Source organism: Pogoniulus pusillus, chromosome 23, assembly GCF_015220805.1.
Source record: "Pogoniulus pusillus isolate bPogPus1 chromosome 23, bPogPus1.pri, whole genome shotgun sequence".
Classification (NCBI taxonomy): Eukaryota; Metazoa; Chordata; class Aves; order Piciformes; family Lybiidae; genus Pogoniulus; species Pogoniulus pusillus.
In genome coordinates this window covers 3,095,555-3,120,638 of record NC_087286.1, presented here as the reverse complement: position 1 = coordinate 3,120,638, position 25,084 = coordinate 3,095,555, and the positions used below count along the sequence as shown (strand labels likewise).

The 25,084-nt window shown below is 48.6% G+C and overlaps 1 protein-coding gene across 2 annotated transcripts in view; it reads left to right on the top strand.

The window, feature by feature from the left end:
* The window catches only part of CRHR2 (corticotropin releasing hormone receptor 2), a 221,981-nt gene that overhangs the window by 5,542 nt on the left and 191,355 nt on the right, over positions 1-25,084 (top strand). For both annotated transcript variants that reach the window (XM_064162364.1, XM_064162363.1), the window contains exon 2: positions 7,766-7,859. In XM_064162364.1, coding sequence (XP_064018434.1) covers positions 7,766-7,859 — 94 coding nt within the window. The remainder of the gene's footprint in view (positions 1-7,765; positions 7,860-25,084) is intronic.

Sequence of the window (25,084 nt, the reverse complement as noted above, 5' to 3'; positions counted from 1 at the left end):
GAGAAAGCCAGTTCACAGAGATGAGTTTTAACATCCTGTCCTGACCTCTGGCTCATCACTACCTCGTTGCTGTATGAGCCAACCCACATTGGGAGTCAGGTGCTGGGAGCCTGCTGCTTGTTCCCCAGATTAACAGTTCTATTGTGGAGCTAACTGGGTGGAGAACTTGGAAGCTGTCCTCTGGGAATGATCAGTTAAATGGTGTGTGTTTGTAAGGAAACGTGCCTTGTTTTGGCTGAATAAGAAAGGAAATCCATTTGGTATTTCAAGGCCTGAAAAGCACTTTTTCAACAAAGATGGAGTTGAAATGAAGTAAAGAGCTACAAACTTTTTCATAATTCTGTCTGAATAACTCTCTACTCTGAGTTGTGTATGCCTGGAAAGTAAGTAGTGAGTAATGCAGATGGAGTTTAAAATGCATTAGCTGTCCTCACTGCAATGCTAACTTGGCCTGGTCAGAGTAGCTAAAGTGTCAGAGAATGGGAAAGGAGCCATTTGCCTCTGAGGGCTATAGGGTGGTCTCCTGCTGTTGCCTCAGTTCCTGGGACATGGGAGGCTTTCTGAGTGCTGTTACCTCTGTGCTGCCTTACTTTTGGGAGTGCTGTCCTCTAGCAAGGGTGGCTTCTCCAGAGGAAACGACAGAGGACTGACTGCTTTGCTCCCAGATTTCACATCTGTTGGTCCAGCAGCTTGCACAAGTAGGGTGGTGGGTTTCGGGTAGATCCTCCTGATGTGATGCTAGCTCCTGGCAGTGTTAAGAGTTGTTGTTATCCTCTTGGCTTTCTGGAGTCTCATCCACCTTGTTGGAGGTAAAATAGAACCTGTGTTTGAGAAGCCTTCAAGAACACAAAGCCTATGAGGAGAGGCTGAGGGAGCTGGGATTGTTTAGCCTGGAGAAGAGGAGGCTCAGGGATGATCTTATTACTGTCTACAACTACCTGAAGGGACATTGTAGCCAGGTGGGGTTGGGCTCTTCTCCCAGGCAACCAGCAACAGAACAAGGGGACACAGTCTCAAGTTGTGCCGGGGTAGGTCTAGGCTGGATGTTAGGAGGAAGTTCTTCACAGAGAGAGTGATTGGCATTGGAATGGGCTGCCCAGGGAGGTGGTGGAGGCACTGTCCCTGGGGGTCTTCAAGAAAAGACTGGATGAGGCACTTAATGCCATGGTCTGGTTGACTGGATAGGGCTGGGTGCTAGGTTGGACTGGATGATCTTGGAGGTCTCTTCCAACCTGGTTGATTCTATGATTCTATCTTTGATACTGAAATTAAGAAGAAATTCTTTACAGTGAGAGTGGTGAGACACTGGAATAGGTTGCCCAGGGTGGTCATGGATGCTCCCTCCTTGGAGCTGTTCAAGGCCAGGTTGGAGAAGGCGTTTTGAGCAACCTGGTCTAGCGGAAGGTGTCTCTGCCATGGCAGGAAGGGTTGGAACTAGATGATATTTAAGGTCCCTTCCAATCCAAAACGTTCTATGAATCTATGAAAGGTGAGAGTGAATATGAGGAAGTGTGCTGATGAGTCCCAACAGGTTGTCTTCAGGGCTGCCAGCCAGGCTCTGCTAGCTGGCGTCTCAGTGCATGGACTAAAGTATCCATTCCCTTTGAGTGGCAGTAGCAGACTCCCACAGCCCAGACATAGCTTGGGTTTCAGGAGGCTCATGCCAGCAGAAGCAGAGGGATGGTCTATGAGCCAGCACCAGTGGCTGTACTTTGTAGTGTGCCCATTACAGGAGTAACCTTTCTGCTTTCTCAGTTCCAGTCCCCAGGGATACTTAAAGGAGCACTGTGCTCCTGTTTCCTCTTTTTGGAAGCCCAACATCCAAGGACTAATCTGCTCCTTCACTGACTTTCTCAAAGCAGAGAAGAAGGCCAGGGTTATCCCTCTGGATGACAAGAGTGATGTCTCAGAGCACCTAACAGGATTTTCTCCAATCAGAGGTAGTTGCAAAACCAGTTCATGTTGCTCAGGGCCCTCATCCAGTTCAGCTGTAATAATCTGCAAAGGTGGAGATTTCACCACCTCTCTGAACCTCTTTTCACAACCTCTCTGAACCTCTTTTCATGCCACTGAACCTCTTTTCCAGTGTCTACTCATCGTTGTGATGCATAATGTTTTCTTCTGTCCTGTGCAGTTTTCCCTTACTGCAGTGTGTGAATGTTGGGGCTGTTCAGTCTGGAGAAGAGGAGGCTTTGAGGTGACCTTATTGTGGCCTCCCAGAATCTGAAGGGGGCCTACAGAAAAGCTGAGGAAGGAGTTTTCAGGATACCAGGGAGAGACAGGAGTAGGGGGAATGGAGCAAAGCTGGAGGTGGGTAGATTCAGGCTGGATGTGAGGAGGAAATTGTTGAGCATGAGAGTGGTGAGAGGCTGGAATGGGTTGGTTGGTGGTTGAGGCCCCATGGCTGGAGGTGTTTGAGGCCAGGCTGGATGAGGCTATGTGCAGACTGCTCTAGGGTAGAGTGTTCCTGGACATGGCAGGGTGGGGTGGAACTGGCTGATCCTTGTGGTCCCTTCCAACCTTGACTGATTCTATGATGTTTTGCTGTCAACTTCTGAGCTGAGCCTGACTCTCTGTAATTCCCCTCCAGTTTCAGAGGCAGCAGTGGAGTTCAGGGATGGGCTCAACGTAGCAGATGCTTCAGGGTTTTTAATTTATTTCTGAATAAAGATGAATTTAATTTCATGCTTAAACAGAGCATGTGTGTTTAGTTGCTGTACTGAGCTGAGGGCCTCCTTCCCATTCCATGTAGACTTAGATTCTCATTCTCCAGTCTTCCTGAAAGAGCTGCAGAGCAGTTGCTGGCCTCTAAGATCATAGAACAATGTCTCCTGGGTCATTTGGGCTTCACTAGCTGGTAGCACTATTTTACCTAGCCTCTTGGATTAACTTAGAGACAAGTTATGGCAGGAAGAGCTTAAGGTTGACTTGAGGGGGAGATGTTTATTTTCTTGAGCAGCCCTTGCAGTCTTTCCTTTTACTGTAACCTTAGCTGGCTCAGGTTTCAGATTGCAGATTCTGTGAAAATTTGTATTTAGACCTTCTGTCACTTAGGGGAATTATTTTTTTCTGGTGAAGCAGAGCCAAATGATTTTATACTGACAGTGCTGCTGCTGCACTAGCAAAGTGAAGTTACTGAGCTGAGAAAGGCCAAAGGTATCTCGAAGCAGAGGACTGACCTTTTTGGCTCTTCAGCAAGCAAAGTATTTCCACCGTGCTGGCCCTCTTAGCACTGTCCTTTAGTAAGCATCTCTGTTGCATACATCTTGTGTACGAAGCAAGCACACTACAGGGAATGTGAATCCACCCTGGCCACAGAAGTGATTACCCTTCCTTCTCCTAGGCTTTTCTCTTTTCCTCCTTAATTAGCACTCTTCACTGCTGCCTGTGCATATTCCTTCAGGTGATTAGCAGTCAGCAAGCATTCTGGCTCTCCTCATTCTCTCTCATGTATTGCCATCTCGTTATAGAGAGCAAGAGCTGCTCAGACGACTGTTGAATTTGTTAGAAGTGCATTCCTCTGGTGTTTTCCCCAAAGCATCTATTTCCACAGACAAGTGCTGATGATGGCAGGTAAACCCTGCCAGGTGCCCACCTGCCCTGGCAGCTCCCTGGCTATATTGGAACAGAGTATGGGCTCTGTCAGGGAAGCATGGGATTTGCTTTGGGTTTGCTGCATTGAGCTCTTTCATTAATTACATTTTCATGGTGAAGTCAGCTGCATGTATGTTCCTAAACTGAGCTTCTAGGGGAATAAACCAGCAGGTTTTTCATTTAATTGGCCTGCTGCTCTGAGGCAGTCCTTCCCGAATGTTGAGGTGAACGTGGATATCAATGGCAGAAGTCATGCATTTGGAGAGCTTGACTTAGCAAGGTTCCCTTTGAGCAAGGAGTGTTTCTTGAATTAATGTGTTTGCATTGCAGTGCAGATGCAAGAAAGCTGTATGGAGAGAAAATGAAAGCAAAAGTAACATAATATGTGGGAGACACTTTTCCCTGGAGCCAAATGAACCTAAGCTGACCCCAAAGCAAAATGAGACATTTAACCTTTCTTGTTCTACACATGCTGTGCTAAACCTGACCTCTGTCTGTCTGTTCTTTCCCATCATCTCGTGAAGTGGACAGCTGAACATGCAGTGTATTTACAGTACATGGAGATGGCTTGAGTTTCTTCTTTGAAGTGAGACAGTGCTTTAGCCTGTGAAGTAGCAGTGAGGAAGGACAGAAGGGAAGAAATTCCTCTGCTGTGTCAGCTCACATGACTGGGTCTAACATGAGACATGGCCACTACAGAGTCTTCTTTCTGGCAGGCTTGGCTGGAGTTTTGTGCCTTGTAAGATCACATCTGCCCTGGCTGCAGAGCAGAGTTGTTGCCTTTCTCTGGCTTCCTAACCTGACCGTGCATGATCAGTATCTTGAAAGGCTTTGCTATGGAAAGCAGGAGTTTGAGTCTCCCAGCAGAAGAAGCAGCAGTGTTTTACTTGAAAAGCACCAGGTTTGAGACAGCCTTTTGTTTGTATTTCAAGACTTTCTATTCTGTAAAATAACTGTGAAGTGAGAAGTAGATGGAAATGGCATTGTACAAAGAAGAGCTGTTCTTCAGAGACCAGTGCTACTGATGAATTGCATTGCTGTGATCGTTTACTTCACTTCTTATTGTCTGACAAGGAAGTCAGTGACATAAAAAGGGTTCTTCAATCACTTAACACATCTTACAGCACTGAAATGCAAGGACAATGTTCAAGAAGTATGGTCCTTTCCCCAAGTAAGAGCTGCCTGTATTATATTGGAGTCATTCTGGGCAAATAGAAAAGCAAAAACATTTTGTTGTTACCACGACCTTATATCCCCTCAGAAAGAGTCAGGAAGTTTTTGTTCGTAGTCTGAAAATTGGAGTTTCTGTCATTGATTTTCTCCTGATTTCTCTCCTCAGTTTTAGTTCTGCCTCTTTTAAAGGGCTTTTCAAGAGCTTCTTTTGCTCCAAGTGGTATCCCAAACAAGCTGTATGTTGGCATGTACAGTTCTTAGGGCTTCTCTTCTCTGTCTGCAGTTGAGACTTTGTGTGCTAGTTTGAACCTAGCTGGGATAATTTGGTGAGAAGAATTAGATTATAGGCTATGAAAAGGAAACAGTGAGGATGTCTACTTCACTCATAGGCTTGCTGAGATGTGTAAGAACATGAACATATAGATAACAGAGTTGCCCTCTGGGCTCTGGTGCTGCATGAACTTCTCTCTCTAACCTAACTTGCTGCCTGACTAATCCATCTGGTTCCTAACCCCCCTGGGCAACCCTCCAAACTCACCTTGAACATAAGGCAAAGTCTGGGATAAGGTAGAGGGGTGGGAAGGAGGTGCAAGGGTGGTTGAGAGCCCCTCCTGGGGACTCAGGTTTCTGGGAGGGCTGTTGTGTTTCTGTATTACTTTTTTAACTTGCCTATTTCTGTATAGATTGTCAGTAGCTGCTTGTATCTTGTGCTAAGCTGTAAACATAAAGCTTCATTCAGTTTCCAGCTTGGCTGAGCCTAGTCTGGGTGATTTTTCTTAAGTGTGGGGGTGGGCAGGTAACACCCAAACCATCACACTTTGGTAGTTCCTTTCTGAGTGTGCAAATGACAACCTATTCCTTGGATTCTGTGCTGGTTTGAGGCTAACTGGAATATTTTACTGAGAGAAATTAAATCCTTGGCTGTGAGAGGAAAGAAAAACAACAGTGCTCTATATCAGCCATTCTTCTGAGAAGCACATCTAGTCAAAATACAGATAAGACACTCACTTCTCAACCACTGCTCAGTCAGCTCTCACTTCTGGCTGTGCTTTCTTTCTGGCAGTCTGTGTGGCTGTCCCTGCCTTAACTCTAATCCCATCTAACCCTTTTTCCTCTAACCTACTTGTCTTCTTTTTGACATCTCCCCTCAGATCTCCAGATTTATCATGTGAGATGTATGTGGGCTGATCTGGTTATTTCTGAAGGCAGGGAAAGAGGGAGGGGGAAGGGGGTTTGGGTTGGGAGCCTTCCTGGGGACTCTGATTTCTGGGAGGGCTGTTGTGTTTCTGTGTTAATTTTAACTTGTCCATAACTGTATTCATCTGCTTGTATATTGTGCTAAGCTGTAAGTATAGCTCCATTCCTTAACTTCCAGCTGGCTAAGTCCAGTCTGGGTGATTTTTTCCTAAATGTGGGGGGGCAGGTAACACCCAAACCATCACAGATTCAACTCTAAATATACATTTCCTAACAGTTACTTGGAGATGCACTATTATCCTGTATTAACCCTGCAGCTTACTTTAAGTGCCTATGCCTTGGAAGGCTGAAGGGCTCTGCAGTGGGACCTTGACCACCTGGACAGATGGGCAGAGTCCAATGGGATGGGGTTCAATAGCTCCAAGTGCAGGGTGCTGCACTTTGGCCACAGCAACCCCATGCAGAGATACAGGCTGGGGTCGGAGTGGCTGAGAGCAGCCAGACAGAGAGGGATCTGGGGGTACTGATTGATACCTGCCTGAACATGAGCCAGCAGTGTGCCCAGGTGGCCAAGAGAGCCAGTGGCATCCTGGCCTGCATCAGGAATGGTGTGGCCAGCAGGAGCAGGGAGGTCATTCTGCCCCTGTACTCTGCACTGGTTAGGCCACACCTTGAGTACTGTGTTCAGTTCTGGGCCCCCCAGTTTAGGAGGGACATTGAGATGCTTGAGCGTGTCCAGAGAAGGGCGACGAGGCTGGGGAGAGGCCTTGAGCACAGCCCCACAAGGAGAGGCTGAGGGAGCTGGGATTGGTTAGCCTGGAGAAGAGGAGGCTCAGGGGAGACCTCATTGCTGTCTGCAACTACCTGAGGGGTGGTTGTAGCCAGGAGGAGGTTGCTCTCTTCTCTCAGGTGGCCAGCACCAGAATGAGAGGACACAGCCTCAGGCTGCACCAGGGGAAATGTAGGCTGGAGGTGAGGAGAAAGTTCTTCCCTGAGAGAGTCATTGGACACTGGAATGGGCTGCCCGGGGAGGTGGTGGAGTCGCCGTCCCTGGAGCTGTTCAAGGCAGGATTGGACGTGGCACTTGGTGCCATGGTCTGGCCTTGAGCTCTGTGGTAAAGAGTTGGACTTGATGATCTATGAGGTCTCTTCCAACCCTGATAATATTGTGATACTGTGATACTGTGATGTCAATGTTAGTGCTCTTTCACACTAGCATGTGCCCTTAGTGGAGGGCTCAGTACTCTGAATTCCAAGGGTCAGAAACTCATGCCTTTTTACTAGCTAAAAAGAGCCATTGATCATTTCATAGGGATGCCCACTTTTCCTATGCAGGCAATAGCAGGACTTTCCCCAACCCTTCTGAACTGCCATTTGCCCATCGCCTTCTGACTTGGATGGACAAGGACCTTTAACACCCAAGTAACATTAAAAGTTAGTTGGAGCAAACTCCACACAGGCTCTTTAGTAGGGATGGGGTTCATTTTCTGTACTTTAGGCACTTACTTTTAGCTGGGAGAAATTGTGCCCTGAGATTCATTAATGCCATTGACTATCTGCAACAAGAAGAGGCCCAGAGCAGAGGATTCATTTGTAGATCTCCACATTTAGTCAGATGAGTGTCACTTGAAGTCAAGGAGCTAGGCAAGTACAACTGTAAATCTTCACTGTACCTGAACCAAGTGTGAATGGGAATGGCTATGAAAGTGCTGTGGATCATTGTATTAGTGAATGAGGAAATCTATTCCATGCTGCTGCTTTATTGTTTGTTTCACTTTGATTCTGCCTGGTTTTTTTTCAGATAGTTCTTCACTGTGAATCTTCTGTGAACCTGCCCTTGTCTGTTCTGCTGGAAAAGTACTGTGAAGCTTTGTCAGCCCGCACCAATGTCACAGGTATTTATTTCTCCCTGTCTTGCTGGCTTCTTGTTACTGTAGGATCTGTTTTCAAAGTGTCCTTGCTCTAGGAAGATCTTTTCCTGCTGAGATAAACATAGTGCCTCCTGCCTGGGCTTTTCATTGGCAGCAGTGTACAATGGTGTAACACGGAAAGGAAACTGAATTTTGCACACTTGGAAAGAGCTTCAGGTGGACTGATGATAACAGCCCTTTGTCACAGCTGAGTGTGTTAAACTGACTGTACAGTACAGTCAGTACTGTATCAGTCTACCAACTGATAGGGAATTAAAGGTTAGTACAGTTCAAGTGTCTGTATGCAGACTGGTGCAGATGTGTTCCCAAAGGCTGTCTGCTTTGCTCCAAGTGCAGCATGTGGTACCTGGGCTCAGTAAGAGAAGACAGGTGGATATGGTAGTAAGATCAAACTCTTGTGTGGCATTCTCTGTAGAAACTGGGGTGCTCTGACCACACTGTCAGCTCATGTAAGCTAGGGATGAACCATTTCAATGGAGTATTTACTGGGAAAACCCACTACATAGGTTGAATGTGAAGGAAGTGGGGGAGAAAAAGAGGGTGTATCGCCTCTGGAAGGAGGTGCCTTGGTCTAGCCTTGGGCACTGTGGTAAAGGGTTGGACTTGATGATCTGTGAGGTCTCTTCCAACCTTGGTGATACTGTGATACTGTGATACTGTGATACTGTGAATTGCAAAACATAGAATCGTACAATCAGTCAGGGCTGGAAGGGACCACAAGGAGCAGCCAGTTCCAACTCCTCTGCCATGGCCAGGGACACCCTACCCTAGAGCAGGCTGCACACAGCCTTATCCAGCCTGGCCTAAGTCTCTTCCAACCCTGATGATACTGTGATACCTTGAGGGACAGGGCCTCAACCACTTCCCTGGACAACCCATTCCAGGCTCTCACCACTCTCATGCTCAACAACTTCCTCCTCATGTCCAGTCTGAACCCACCCACCTCCAGCTTCACTACATTCTCCCCAGTCCTGTCAATCCCTGAGAGCCTAAAAAGTCCCTCCCCAGCTTTTTTGTAGCCCCCTTCAGATCCTGGGAGGCCACAAGAAGGTCAACTTAGAGCATCCTCTTCTTCAGACTGAACAGCCCAAACTCTTTCAGAGCTGCTGCAGCCCTCTGAGCATCCTCCTGGCCCTGCTCTGTACACACTCCAGCACATCCACATCCTTCTTGTAATAAGGGCTCCAGAACTGGATGCAGTACTCCAGGTGGGGTCTCAGCAGAGCACAGCAGAGGGGAAGAATCCCCTCCCTGGCCCTGCTGGCCACACTTCTGCTGCTGCAGCCCAGGCTCTGCTTGGCTTTCTGGGCTGCAAGTGCACACTGCTGGCTCCTGTTGAGCTTCTCCTCCAGCAGCACCCCCAGGTCCCTCTCCTCAGGGCTGCTCTCCAGCCACTCCAGGCTGCCCAGCCTGGATTTGTGCTTGGCATTGCCTCGACCCAGCTGCAGGACCTTGCACTTGGTCTTTTTGAACATGATCATTTCTGTATCCTAATCCCACCATCAGTCTCCAAAACCTGACTCTTAACTTTATAGATAAGAACAGGAGGCTTTTCTGACAGAGAGGTGTGGCAGGGACACTTAGTAGCACTGGCAAGGAAGTAAAGGGAATGTCACATACTCTTCAGAAGGCTAAGGGTGGGTAGCAGGAAGGAGTGGGGGCAATTATGGTGACTTTGCTTTCCAGAGTCCAGCTCTTGCAAGCAATGCTTCTTGTGCTCGACCCTTGGCTAAAATGAACCATACTGTAAGATGTGCAAAAGAGGACTCAGCTTTGCTTCGGAAATGGGAGAAGGACACAGAGCCACTCCTTTGAGGTATGGCTAAGATGTCTGTGTGCTTCAGTGAGTGATGCTGCTGCAGGAAAAAGGGAAATTTGTTTCTATCCCTTGGATAGATCCCAGAGGAAGGAGTTTAAAACATCTTGTAATAATGTAGATATTGTCATTCGGGGCCTAAGAAATGACAAAAGAAATGAGACTCAAGGAAAAAAAACTGGTTTTGCATAATATATCAGACCTGAACGTTTCAATTCCTTAAGGACAGTAAGCTGATCTAGATAAGCTGATCATATTGAGGTCTGCAAGTCCTGTTGCCTTAAGTGCCTCTTGATTTGCATTTAAATGGGTGTGTTGACCTGTATTATGAACCCAGCCCCAGCTCTGCAACTTGTGCCACTGGGTTCCAGCGAGCAACTCTGCCTCCTGTGCAGTATTTGCTTGTATTCATTTTAATGACCTTCCTTTCCATTCTGTAGCTGGAAAGAAGGGGAAAATAGATGAGATTTTGTGAAGCCCTCCATAATTTTGAACTTTTCTTTCAGGTACTCTTTCCCTTTTCAGTATTTTTGTAAAGCTTATTATAAAACTTACCAATAACTCACCAAGTATTTTGTCTTCTGCAGAGCTTCCATAGCAAAAAACCACCAAATTCCACACCAGGCTATTTTAGAAATTGGTAAACTATTTACTTCTTAGTTGTTGACAAAAATGCTACTTTTCTGGGCTAGACACATGTAGCATGAATACAGGGAATCTTTTCAGGCTGCACACAGCTGCTGTAATAGTGTTTTAATCATAGAGTCACAGAATCAGTCAGGATGGAAAGAGACCACAAGGATCAGCCAGTTCCAACCCCCCTGCCATGCCCAGGGACACCCTACCCTAGAGCAGGCTGCACACAGCCTCAGCCAGCCTGGCCTCAAACACCTCCAGCCATGGGGCCTCAACCACCTCCCTGGGCAACCCAGTCCAGCCTCTCACCACTCTCCTGCTCAACAACTTCCTCCTCACCTCCAGCCTCACTCTCCTCACTTCCACCTTTGCTCCATTCCCCCCACTCCTGGCACACCCTCACAGCCTCAAAAGTCCCTCCCCAGCTGTTTTGTAGCCCCCTTCAGATCCTGGCAGGCCACAAGAAGGTCCCCTGGGAGCCTCCTCTTCTGCAGCCTGCACAGCCCCAACTCTTTCAGTCTGTGCTCACAGCAGAGCTGCTGCAGCCCTCTGAGCATCCTCCTGGCCCTGCTCTGGACACACTCCAGCACATCGACATCCTTCTTGTAATGGAGACTCCAGAACTGGATGCAGTACTCCAGGTGGAGTCTCAGCAGAGTGGAGTAGAGGGGAAGAATCCCCTCCCTGGCCTTGCTGGCCACACTTCTGCTGCTGCAGCCCAGGCTCTGCTTGGCTTTCTGGGCTGCAAGTGCACACTGCTGGCTCCTGTTGAGCTTCTCCTCCAGCAGCACCCCCAAATCCCTCTTTTCAGGGCTGCTGTATGAGAAGGGAATAGAGAAGTCTTTAATTGCTCTATCATTATGAGATATCACTGAACAAAAAGGTAAAGCACTGCCCTGGCATTAATGAAACCTGATTGCTATACAGAGATATGTTACAGTTGCACTTGATAAGGCTCTGAATAACCTTATCTAGTTGTGAATGCTTACTGCAGAGGGATTGGACTAGATGACCTTTAATAGTCCCTTCCAAACCAAAATTTTCTATGACCCTATGGTTCTACAATGCTTGTGACTCTGACCTGCCAAATGAACCCCCAGACTCCTGCAGAGTTCTGCAGTAGGTCTGTTTTATTACAGCGCTGAGTGCAGGCAGGATGGCTCCATCAGTCCTGCACACCCCATGCACAAGGTACAAGCCACAATTTGTGTTACAAGAGCAGGCATATTCATGGTAAGAGGTAGGGTTAGTACAGTTATTTCTTGGAGTTCACTAACAGAGGCATTTTCCCATTCTCCCCCCCAGTTCCAACCCACCCTGGTGGTCTTGGAATGGTTATCTGCGATGAACACCCACACAGTCTTCCTCACAGGGTCTTTTTCATCGCTGGTCGGCAGACCCTTCTTTATTGCTGATGTCAGGGTGCCTCTTCATCTCCTTTATCTCCTTTCTGCTTTCCTTAGTCCCTGCAGGCCTGGGCCTTTACAAGAGCAAAAAAAAGTTTACTTTTTTTGCTCAGCAGGGGCCAACATACTTTTTCAGTGTGGTGGATCATCAACATGGTGCTTCTAACCACTACTTAATTCTTTTGTGTTCCATGACAACTGAAGGGTCACAGAATCATAGAATAAACCAGGTTGGAAGAGACCTCCAAGATCAGCCAGTCCAACCTAGCACCCAGCCCTATCCAATCAACCAGACCATGGCACTAAGTGCCCCAGCCAGGCTTGGCTTCAACACCTCCAGCCACAGCGACTCCACCACCTCCCTGGGCAGCCCATTCCAATGCCAATCACTCTCTCTGCCAACAACTTCCTCCTAACATCCAGCCTAGACCTGCCCTGGCACAACTTGAGACTGTCCCCTTCTTCTGTTGCTGCTTGCCTGGCAGCAGAACCCAACCCCACCTGGCTACAGCCTCCCTTCAGGCAGCTGCAGACAGCATTGAGCTCTGCCTTGAGCCTGCTCTGCTGCAGGCTGCACACCCCCAGCTCCCTCAGCCTCTCCTCACAAGGCTCTGCTCCAGGCCCCTCCCCAGCCTTGCTGCCCTTCTCTCAACACCTTCCAGCACCTCAACATCTCTCTTGAGTTCAGGAGACCAGAACTAGACACAGAACTCAAGGTGTGGCCTGAGCAGTGCTGGTTCCAGGGGCAGAAGAACCTCCCTTGTCCTGCTGCCCACACTGCTCCTGAGCCAGCCCAGGATGCCATTGGCTCTGCTGCCCACCTGGGTACACTGCTGCCTCATCTTTGGCTCCTCTCTCCCAGCACCCCCAGGTCCCTCTCTGCCTGGCTGCTCTCCAGCCAGATCTTCAAAAATACCTGGGCTTTTCAGCTCTGAGTCTTCTCATTCAAAATGGAGATCTGCAATATTGTGATCTCCACTTCATAGTCAGGATGATTCTACTTCAGACAATTGATGTCCAAAGCAGCGTTTCATCCTAAACCAGGACCTAAAATGGAGCACAAATGAAATGCTTTTCATTTGAAAGGATCCAAGCATTACAACCTCTTGTGTCTTAAGTCTGCTCTGAGTTTTGGTTATCCAGAATTCGGTGCTCTTTGTGCTTCCTTCATTCTGAACCCTCCTAACTCTAAGGACCTGACACACTGCCATACTGTTGTGCAGCATGAGTGTATAGAACAGGACCATGGAGTCTGATGTTTCTGAGTCTCTTCTCTGACTCAAGTTCTTTGACACAGTGCAGAGAACATCTTTTAGAGGGGGATAAAATCAACAACCCCCCAAAAGAGAGCCAGATTCAACAATCTTTATTTGTAGCTGGGAGAACAGTAAACATTCAAGCTTTGTAATTGGTTATCTTCCTTGTCTCTTTTCCAGAAGATGCTGTTAATTAGTCCAATATGTTAATTTCCTCCCCCTTATAATTACTAAATTCACCCCCTAAATATGTTCACACTTAGTATCCCAAACAGATGGCATGAAATGCTTTTGAGCATTTCATGTGTGGGTAATTTCACTTAACTGCAGAGTAAATGACATTGTAATTTCAGTCTGAAGTGATTTACACCAAACCATTCTTTGTCAGAGGTGGAAGACAATGTAACTTCCTCTCTCTTTTGAGCCTTGTCTCCTGGAAAATACCTGGATGACCCTTTCCTAATTGCTGAGGTGCACCTATTCAGCTTGGTGGGAATCACTCCAAGTGCCAGGTGCTGCACTTTGGCCACAGCAACCCCATGCAGAGATACAGGCTGGGGTGGGAGTGGCTGAGAGCAGCCAGACAGAGAGGGATCTGGGGGTGCTGATTGATACCCGCCTGAACATGAGCCAGCAGTGTGCCCAGGTGGCCAAGAGAGCCAGTGGCATCCTGGCCTGCATCAGGAATGGTGTGGCCAGCAGGAGCAGGGAGGTCATTCTGCCCCTGTACTCTGCACTGGTTAGACCTCACCTTGAGTGCTGTGTTCATTTCTGGGCCCCCCAGTTTAGGAGGGACATTGAGATGCTTGAGCGTGTCCAGAGAAGGGCAACGAGGCTGGGGAGAGGCCTTGAGCACAGCCCTACGAGGAGAGGCTGAGGGAGCTGGGATTGGTTAGCCTGGAGAAGAGGAGGCTCAGGGGAGACCTCATTGCTGTCTACAACTACCTGAGGGGTGGCTGTAGCTAGGAGGAGGTTGCTCTCTTCTCTCAGGTGGCCAGCACCTGAGGTCTCTTCCAACCTTGGTGATACTGTGATACTGTGAGAGCTTGGGCCCAGCTACTGGGCAAGCAGCACACTGACCACAAGCGGCGTTTGACCAGGGGAATAATCTCTTCCAGTTCAATTGATGTTTCTGTATTATATTAGATGTAGATACTATCCACAGAATGTTTCCATGACTGTGCAAGAACCAAAACATTATTAAAATTAGTGGTGGGGGGTGGTGAGAGTTCTGAGTATCAAAATTAACAAATAGTATGAATTTTGGAGAACAGCATCTCGCATCAATTCATTTCCCCTCCCCAGCAGAGTCTCTGTCTAGTTCCTTAACAGGTAAGAACTTTTCCACATCCTCATATCAGAAGCAGAATAGGTTTTATAATGCAGGTTTTTTTTCAATTCCAAGGACCAGTGGCAGCAATACAAATTGTGCAACAACATTGAACAGAGTCAGCTTTATTTTGGGAAGCACAGGCAAGCAGTGCTAGACTGCCCGGTATGCCATTTGAAGCACTGGGAAAGCAAACCAACATCATCACCTCTATTTAAACAGTGGTATTGCAACATCTGAAAATAGGAAGCCCTGAGAAGATTGCTTGTGGCTGGCTCCAGCTTTGATCATGCAAATGCTGATGTTCCTCCAGGTTAACCTTATACCCTGGAGCAGTAACTGGGTTGTGAGGATGTGATGAAAGCACATACCTAAGTGCCCCACAGGCAGCTGCAGGAGCAGGCTGATGCCAGGCGAGTGAAAAGCACACGTTAAAATGAATAGCTTTTCCAAGTAGCATTACAGATGGAAGTGCTCACTGATGTGACCTGCTGGGAAAATCAGAAGGGAAACAGAGAGAATCGCTGCCATGCCATTACTGTGGAGGGATATTTAGAGATGTAGCAAGGCCAAACCTTCTGTTTCCAAGAAACAGAATAGTGCTTGGTACAGAAATAACTAAGCCCTGGAGCACTGACTGTCTCACCTTTGCAGTCCTGGATGGAAAGCAAGTCATCAGATACGCTCGTCTGGGATGAAACTTTCAGCTACTAAAAGAATGATTGATGGAAATCGACTACTAAAAATGCAAACCAGTCAGCCTAGCACAACCTGCAGCCTGGGCAGCGAGGCAAAACACTCATGACTTTTTTTTTTTGGTGGCTGAAGCATCTGTGGTTAAGCCACCTTGTCAGAGAAGATTTCATACATGTATTTGAGCTATAAGTGGGGATTTGACTCCCATCCTGCAGTCTGCATCTTACATGGTGTTCGTTTGGAAGGTTTCTATGAAGCTCTGTCTGAAAAGGCCTGTATAGGGATGCACAGACTGAGCTGGACTCCTAACTGAACTCATCTAGTTCACCTCGTGCAGTCACTGGATTGAAGAGGGATTGGGAGAGACTGGGAGGGACAAGGAGGGGATTGAGAGGGACTGGGAGAGACTGGGAGGGGGTTGAGAGGCATTGGGAGAGTCCAGGAGGGACTGGAAGAGACTGGGAGGGGATTTAGAGAGACTGGGAGATACCAGGAGGGACTGGGAGGGGATTGTAAGGCACTTGAGAGAGTCCAGGAGGGACTGGAAGAGACTGGGAGGGACTGGGAGGGGATTGAGAGGCACTGGAAGAGTCCAGGGGGGACTGGAAGAGACCAGGAGGGGATTGAGAGAGACTGGGAGAGACCAGGAGGGACTGGGAGGGGACTGGGAGGCATTGAGAGAGTCCAGGAGGGACTGGAAGAGACTGGGAGGGGATTGAGAGGGACTGAGAGAGACCAGGAGGGACTGGAAGGGGATTGAGAGGCATTGGGAGAGTCCAGGAGGGACTGGAAGAGACTGGAAGGGACTGGGAGGGGATTGAGAGGCATTGGAAGAGTCCAGGGGGGACTGGAAGAGACCGGGAGGGGATTGAGAGAGACTGGGAGAGACCAGGAGGGACTGGGAGGGGACTGGGAGGCATTGAGAAAGTCCAGGAGGGACTGGGAGAGACCAGGAGGGACTGGGAGACACCAGGAGGGACTGGAAAGGGACTGTGAGCCATTGAGAGAGTCCAGGAGGGACTGGAAGAGACTGGGAGGGGATTGAGAGGGACTGGGAGAGACCAGGAGGGACTGGAAAGGGATTGAGAGGCATTGGGAGAGTTCAGGAGGGACTGGAAGAGACTGGGAGGGGACTTGGAGCAACCGCCTAGATATCCCTCCAGGCAGCATCAGCTACTCTAGAGGGCAGGAGTCTCTTGTAGATTGTGTCATACCAGTCAGCCCTGCAGGCCTTCATCACTGTTGGGAACTCCAGTGGTCTTAAATGTGACTCTCCGGTTAACATTAGTAGTTAACTTGCTTAGCATAAGTAGTGAGACTGCTGAAGCCTTAGGCCACAAGCTGTAACCTTGACATTGATGAACCCACACTGAACTCTTTCTTAGTCACAAGAATGGCCCTGAGTAGTTTTGTCTGACTCTGATAAATTGTAGCTAAGCTGAGGTAATGAGACTGCATAAGTAATATAAATGAAGGTCATGTGCTTAGCACTATGAACTACAGTGGCTGGTAGGATTAGAGGAAAAGGAACTCATGGAAATGAGAAACAAGTCCATTCCACCTGGAGTCAGCAAAAGAAGGAGGAGAAGGTGGAGACCTGCATTATGCTGAATAACTATGATATAATTGCCATCACTGAGACACAGAATCAACCAGGTTGGAAGAGACCTCCAACCATATCCAGTCCAACCTAGCACCCAGCCCTGGCCAATCAACCAGACCATGGCACTAAGTGCCTCAGCCAGGCTTGGTTTCAACACCTCCAGGGACCCAGGCACAGTGACTCCACCACCTCCCTGGGCAGCCCATTCCAATGCCAATCACCCTCTCTGCCAACAACTTCCTCCTAACATCCAGCCTAGACCTCTCCTGGCACCACTTGAGCCTGTGTCCCCTTGTTCAGTTGCTGGGTGCCTGGCAGCAGAGCTCAACCCCACCTGGCTACAGCCTCCCTTCAGGTAGTCATAGGCAGCAAAAATATTAATACTTAATATTAATATTGCCTTAATATTAATAATATTAATATTGAAATATCCCAATTAGCTTCAAACTAGCACAGAGGGCAACTAAATCCTATTCCAGAGGAAATAGCTGAAACTCAGATCTACATAGAAACACAAATACTCAAATGTGTAATCTGTGAGGTGATTCTCACCGTGTGAATCTATGCAACCCCCTACTAACAGTGCAATGGCTCCTAAGCACTTCTAATTTCCACAGTCAGCTTTTGCTCTGAAACTCCAGGTTCAGTCCCACATGCTTGGTTCACAGAGACAACCTGCCATTTCAACCAATTGCTCTCACATATGAAGGCAATTAAGTAATTAAACTTCTTCTGTAGGTCTATGCATTCACAGTAACAGTATCACCAAGGTTGGAAGAGACCTCACAGATCATCAAGTCCAACCCTTTACCACAGAGCTCAAGGCCAGACCATGGCACCAAGTGCCACGTCCAGTCCTGCCTTGAACAGCTCCAGGGACGGCGACTCCACCACCTCCCCGGGCAGCCCATTCCAGTGTCCAATGACTCTCTCAGGGAAGAACTTTCTCCTCACCTCCAGCCTAAATCTCCCCTGGCACAGCCTGAGGCTGTGTCCTCTTGTTCTGGCGCTGGCCACCTGAGAGAAGAGAGCAACCTCCTCCTGGCCACAACCTCCCCTCAGGTAGTTGTAGACAGCAATAAGGTCTCCCCTGAGCCTCCTCTTCTCCAGGCTAACCAATCCCAGCTCCCTCAGCCTCTCCTCGTAGGGCTGTGCTCAAGGCCTCTCTTCAGCCTCATTGCCCTTCTGTGGACACGCTTAAGCAAGGGGATATGTGCAGGGATTCTAGGCAGGACCTTCAGGTGCAGAGGCAGATGTGGTGCAGTCTCAGCACGGTGTCAGCTGGCCACACAGGCTGATCATGTGCAGGCATCCAGGGTCTGCTCCTGGTAACTGCAGCAGTGGAGTTCAGCAGGCAGCAATAAGGCAGTGTGCAACAGCAGCAGGGCTGGGCACAGCAGAGAGAGCAGGGACAGAGCAGGGGGGCAAAGCAGGGGAGCAAAGCAGGTTGTTCACCTGCATATCTCCTTTTATCAATGTGGGCTGAGATTCATTGCCCTTTGGACACAGAACAGCCACTCAGGATGGCAGTTAGCCAAACCTTACCATATGAGGCTAAGCACAGGCTCACTTTTGCCTAATCTGGGCAAAGCACAGGCCTGGCACTAGGCAGGCACAAGCTAAGTGTGTGTCTTACACCACAGGACCCTGGGCAGGCCAGACTCAGAGGCTCCAGGTTGTGTCCGTTTCCTGTGCTTGCCTCTCTGGTAGGGCAATAAAACATGCCTAGGCAGGGCATGTATAAGCCTCTTTTGGGCCCATCAGGCCTGCCACAACACAGTCTAATGAGTTGGGTGGTCCAGAAGAGAGGGTCATGTAGAAAAGTAGAATCATTTGGGTTGAAATCTCTGGGGTTGTAATAAACCTCTAAGAGCAAGTCAAACCATTAACCTAACACTTCAAAATCCACCCCTAGCCTATGTCTCTCAGCATCTATTTTATGCATTTGTACCCATAAATATTTATGGTGCTTTGTGGTTTGAGGTTGGTTTGTTTGGTTTTGTTTGGGGTTTTGGTTTTGGTAAATGATTTATGGATGAAGTATAAATATGTGCACAGTTCTCACATTTACCTTAGGTGTCCAGAGGCTGACAGGTTGTTCCAAAATTCACAGCAAAATAAAAAGCTGTGTAAATGAGGCTCTGAAGTGCTCAACTGGTGTAATGATGAGAGCCACACGGAGACATTTAGAGTTTGGAGAGTGTGGGGTTTTTTTCCACTGGAGAGCTGGGCACAGAGGAATCAGATGAAGATCAACAAAGACAAGTACAGAGTTCTACACCTGGGAAGGAATAATAAACTCCACCAGTACAGGCTGGGAGGTGATCTGCTGGAGAGCAACTCTGTGGAGAGGGACCTGGGGGTCCTGGTGGAGAACAAGTTACCCATGGCACAGCAATGTGCCCTGGTGGCCAAGAAGACCAGTGGCATCCTGGGGTGTATTGGGAAGAGTGTGTGCAGCAGATCAAGGGAGGTTCTTCTCCCCCTCTACTCTGCCCTGCTGAGACCTCATCTTGAACACTGCCTTCAGTTTTGAGCTCCCCAGTTGAAGAGGGACAGGGATCTGCTGGAGAGGGTCCAGTGTAGAGCTACAAGGATGATGAGGGGACTGGAGGGCATGGCTGATGAGGAGAGGCTGAGGGACCTGGGGCTGCTTAGCCTGGACATGAGAAGACTGAGAGGGGATTTGATAAATGTTTATAGGTATCTGAAGGCTGCCAGGATTAGGGGACAGGCTCTGCTCACTGCTCCCTGGGATAGGACAAGCAGCAATGGGTGTAAACTGCAGCACAGGAGGTTCCAGCACAACACAAGGGGGAACTTCTCGACTGGAAGGGTCCCAGAGCCCTGGCACAGGCTGCCCAGAGAGGTTGTGGAGTCTCCTTCTGTGGAGCCTTTCAAGGCCTGTCTGGATGTTTTCCTGGGTGATCTGTGTTAGACAGGATTGTCCTGCTCTGGCAGGGGGTTTGGACTCGATGATCTCCTTGGGTCCCTTCCAATCCCTATCATCCTGTGAGCCTGTGAGCCTGAGTAGCTATTGTTTCTGGTCTGGCCATGTGCTGTGATTCTGCAGGTGAAGCATGCCTCAGTAAGATGTTGCTCCAGTGTCTTGATCCTATGAACAGGTGGTTTTGCGGAACCATAGGAAACTTCCTAAGCAAGTAACTTTGATTTAGAAGAGGGCCTGATCACAACAGAAGTGGTGCTAGTGATCTAGGATAAAATTTCAACTCCTCTCCTGTCTGTAACTACATTCCTCAGGCTTTACATGTTACAGGAAGTTAACACTCCTCTGACCATTTTCATCAAAACATCACTGGCATCAGCTCTGCACTGACAGCAAATCCACAGCATGTCCATCTGGATTCAGTAAGATATTGGGTTTGTGGGTTTGAGGGAGGACTGAAGACCAGGGTCAGTGATGGTATGAATCATAGAATCATCATAGAATCACAGAAACAAGCAGGTTGGAAGAGGCCTCCAAGCTCAGCCAGTCCAACCTAGCACCCAGCCCTGGCCAATCAACCAGACCATGGCACTAAGTGCCCCAGCCAGGCTTGGCTTCAACACCTCCAGCCACAGCGACTCCACCACCTCCCTGGGCAGCCCATTCCAATGCCAATCACTCTCTCTGCCAACAACTTCCTCCTAACATCCAGCCTAGACCTGCCCTGGCACAACTTGAGCCTATGTCCCCTTCTTCTGTTGCTGCTTACCTGGCAGAAGAACCCAACCCCACCTGGCTACAACCTCCCTTCAGGGAGCTGCAGACAGCAATGAGCTCTGCCCTGAGCCTCCTCTTCTGCAGGCTGCACACCCCCAGCTCCCTCAGCCTCTCCTCACAGAGCTCTGCTCCAGGCCCCTCCCCAGCCTTGCTGCCCTTCTCTCGACACCTTCCAGCACCTCAACATCTCTCTTGAATTCAGGAGCCCAGAACTGGACACAGCACTCCAGGGGTGTAGCCTGAGCAGTGCTGATTCCAGGGGCAGAAGAACCTCCCTTGTCCTGCTGCCCACACTGCTCCTGAGCCAGCCCAGGATGCCATTGGCTCTGCTGCCCACCTGGGCACACTGCTGCCTCATCTTCAGCTCCTCTCTCCCAGTACCCCCAGCTCCCTCTCTGCCTGGCTGCTCTCAGCCACTCAGTCCCCAGCCTATAGCGCTGCTTGGGGTTGTTGTGGCCAAAGTGCAGAACCCTGCACTTGGCCTTGTTCAGTCTCATCCCATTGACCTCTGCCCACCCATCCAGCCTGGCAAGGTCTCCTTGCAGGGCTCTCCTACCATCCAACAGCTCCACAGCTGCTCCTAGCTTGGTGTCATCTGGAAACTTAGTGATGCTGGACTCAATCCCCTGCTCCAGATCATCAATAAAGATACTGAATAGGACTGTGCCCAGCACTGATTCCTGGGGGAAATGATCCTCCTAGATACTAACAGCCTGTACAGCAATCAACTTGATGGCATTGCTGTGGTGGTTCCATTCTGACAGCCTGGGATGCTGTGAGGAATAAGGAAAGGGAAAAGTGAACAAAGGAAAAAATCATGGGGCATGCATGTCAAAGAAGCATAGCTCATAAATGAAAGCATTGTATAGTGGCAACAAGCCACTGAGTGTTGTTTCATATTTCAGAATGGCACACCTGAGTGCTGGATCTGTCACTACTGCATGATATCTTCTCAGCAGACTCACAGTAATGACTCTTACAATGCCACACTTCATCAAATAGCCTGAGATCTTTGAATGTGTACAACTGGTACAATAAATACCACTGGCTGAATGTGGTTTCTAAATTAGACATCATTTTTGTCATGCATTTGGCAGATAAAAATATCCCCCTGTAGCACCTCTAAATTTGTCAAGTTCTACTAAACAGATGGAGTGTCTCTGCTGTTCATATGGGATCACGTCACTAGATCTGCTCTGAAGTGAAAACACCTCCTGTCCTTTCAATCAACAGTTCTCTCTGGGTTTGTGGGTTGGTGAGGTAAGGCTATGGCCAGTCTAGAGAGTAAACCCATCTAACAGCAGGGATAGAATCATAGAATCAAGCAGGTTGGAAGAGACCTCCAAGCTCAGCCAGTCCAACCTAGCACCCAGCCCTGGACAATCAACCAGACCATGGCACTAAGTGCCCCAGCCAGGCTTGGCTTCAACACCTCCAGCCACAGTGACTCCACCACCTCCCTGGGCAGCCCATTCCAATGCCAATCACTCTCTCTGACAACAACTTCCTCCTAACATCCAGCCTAGACCTGCCCTGGTGCAACTTGAGACTGTGTCCCCTTCTTCTGTTGCTGATTGCCTGGCAGAAGAGCCCAACCTCACCTGGCTACAGCCTCCCTTCAGGTAGTTGTAGACCTCAGTGAGATCCTATCTGCCTCCACTGTCTTGTATCACTGGCATGTACTGAAGGGAGAAAAAGAAGGTGGCCAACTACCATCTGGTGTTAGTATGTTGTAGAATTTGCTTACAGCTCTTTGGGAATTCAGTGCACAGTTTGAGGAACAGAAAGTGCCAGAAAGTGATGTGTTTTCGGGTGTTTAAGTGATTGTTTTAAGACAGTAGATGTCTAGCAGAACCAGTTGCAGTAGGTCACTGGGGAGATTACACAAAGAAGAATCTTAAGGACAGTGGAGTCTTCATAGGTAAGATCTCACAAGATGTGAAGCTTGAGTGACAAAGGGACTCCTCTCCTGGGATGTTCAAAGCTTGGTAAATGAGAACAGAAATTACCAAATAACAAAGAAGGATCCAGAGGTCAACAGTAGACATTCTGGCAGGGGTCTCCACCACCAGCAGAGAGATACCAAGCTGGTTATTAGTTCTGGGAAATCTGATGTATGTGCATGTGTGTCCAAGAGATAAATCTGCTGCCTTGCCTTGTGGATGCACAAGATCGGAGATCTGAGTCTCCTTGCATCCAGGCTCACGCAGCTTGATTAAAATCTACCTTCTGAGGCTTAAAACTGGATTCCAGGAGGATTTCTTTGAGTAGCTGAATTTCACAGTGTCAAAAGCATCAAGTGCTTCGTTCTCAGAGCTGCTGTCGTGGCCTGCCATGGATTAGAACATGAACATAAACAATGGATCAGAGGTTGAGCTTGCAGAAGCCACCTATTGTAAAGCTGCAGCTGACAGCTCCTCCTTCTTTGTTTAGCTCTCAACTGCATCCCTTGGTCGACCTTTCCTGAACAAGCTTCTATTCCTGAAACTGATTTGCCTTGGCTCCCATCCCTGACATCTTCCTGTGTAGCCCCACGTATGAGCAAAATAGTGAGGCACTAAAGCCAGCACAATGTAAAGCCCCAGCTTTTGGTGGTTCAGCTTCTTCATGCTATAAAATAAGAAGTATGTGATTTATGTTCCTGTTCTCCAGGCATTCTTTGTACTCATTAAACTGTCAAAGTGTGGGAGCTAAGAAAAAGACAATGGAAAATGTTATCACAGTTTATGTAAAGCCTTTAGGACCTGAACTGTTCAACCACTTTGCCTTGTGTGCGTTTTAACTTGAGAAGACTCATTCACCAGAGTGATAAGCTCCACTGAGAAATGTTAGTTCCTGTGCATAAACAAAAGGATCATTTATGACTGCAAGTATTTTCAGTGCACACAACCATAGCTAAGTGAAAGAGATGAATGAGAAACGTTCCAGAGGTGGAAATGCTGTGTGCTATCTTAACTCCATCGAATTGGATTTGATGGCTCTTAATTAGCACTGCTGCAAAATACCTGCTAGCCTGTCTGTGGAGTCAGTTGTCCTCCCTAAAGAACACCATAAGGAACTGTACCATTGCAGGGTTCTCTTCTTCATCCTCTTGAAACTTCTCAGGGGTGACCTCACACATCACAGCCCTGTGAGGAGAGGCTGAGGGAGCTGGGGGTGTGCAGCCTGCAGCAGAGGTGGCTCAGGGCAGAGCTCATTGCTGTCTACAACTCCCTGAAGGGAGGCTGTAGCCAGGTGGGGTTGGGCTCTGCTGCCAGGCAAGCAGCAACAGAACAAGGGGACACAGTGTGAAGTTGTGCCAGGGGAGGTCTAGGCTGGATGTTAGGGGGAAGTTGTTGTCAGAGAGAGTGATTGGCATTGGAATGGGCTGCCCAGGGAGGTGGTGGAGTCTTTGTGGCTGGAGGTGTTGAAGCCAAGCCTGGCTGGGGCACTTTCACTCCCTGAGAGCCTAAAAAGTCCCTCCCCAGCCTTTTTAAGGCCCCTTCAGGTACTGAAAGGCCACAAGAAGGTCACCTGGGAGCCTCCTCTTCTTCTCCAGCCTGCACAGCCCCAACTCTTTCAGTCTGTGCTCACAGCAGAGCTACTGCAGCCCTCTGAGCATCCTCCTGGCCCTGCTCTGGACACACTCCAGCATCTCCACATCCCTCTTTTAAAAGGGGCTCCAGAACTGGATGCAGTACTCCAGGTGGGGTCTCAGCAGAGCACAGTACCTCCCTGGCCCTGCTGGCCACACTTCTGCTGCTGCAGCCCAGGCTCTGCTTGGCTTTCTGGGCTGCAAGTGCACTGATGGCTCTTGTTGAGCTTCTCCTCCAGCAGCACCCCCAAGTCCCTGTCCTCAGGGTTGCTCTCCAGCCACTCACTGCCCAGCCTGGAGTTGTGCTTGGCATTGCCTCAACATTGTCCATTTTATTTCAGAAAACACACAGCTGAGAAAAAAAAATTGTAGGCAGCATTACATAATATCTGTTACTTTGCTTTTCTGCATCCCCAATGTCCACAGATGAAACAAGCAACAAATAGTTGATCTTTGATCTGCATTGCAGATTTCAGAGCACTTTTTACCTCTTCATCTCATTTCAGGAGGCTTGCCTGTTTGGATTATTTTTACTTGAACTTACTTCCCTTTTCCAGTGTTAGAACAAATGGGAGTATTTTGTTCTAGCTAGCTTCCCACAGTGTAAAAAAATGAGTAGCAGAAACATTCCTACAGAATCCATGGAGTGGATATTTTTATCTCTGTTTGATACATGATGAAAAAAAATCCATGATTTACCAAGAATTCAAACCCAATAACTGGAGGAATATTAGAACTTGATACATTCCCTCTCTGCAGCCTGTGGTACTTGGTTGGTACTGAAGCCATAACAATTAAATTAAGGAGCTGACAGTTTTTGCTTTTAAACATTCCATGGTAGCTGTCCAAGCCCTTGTGCAACATGAGAACTCTCTCCTTGGCTGATGTAACTGCTCTTGCTTTTAGCTGGAGCTCTCAGGTATTCATCATTTCATCTGTTGGAGGGTAGGAGAGCTCTGCAGAGGGACCTGGCCAGGCTGGATGGGTGGGCAGAGGCCAATGGGATGAGACTGAACAAGGCCAAGGGCAGGGTTCTGCACTTTGGCCACAACAACCCCAAGCAGTGCTACAGGCTGGGGACAGAGTGGCTGAGAGCAGCCAGGCAGAGAGGGAGCTGGGGGTGCTGGGAGAGAGGAGCTGAAGAGGAG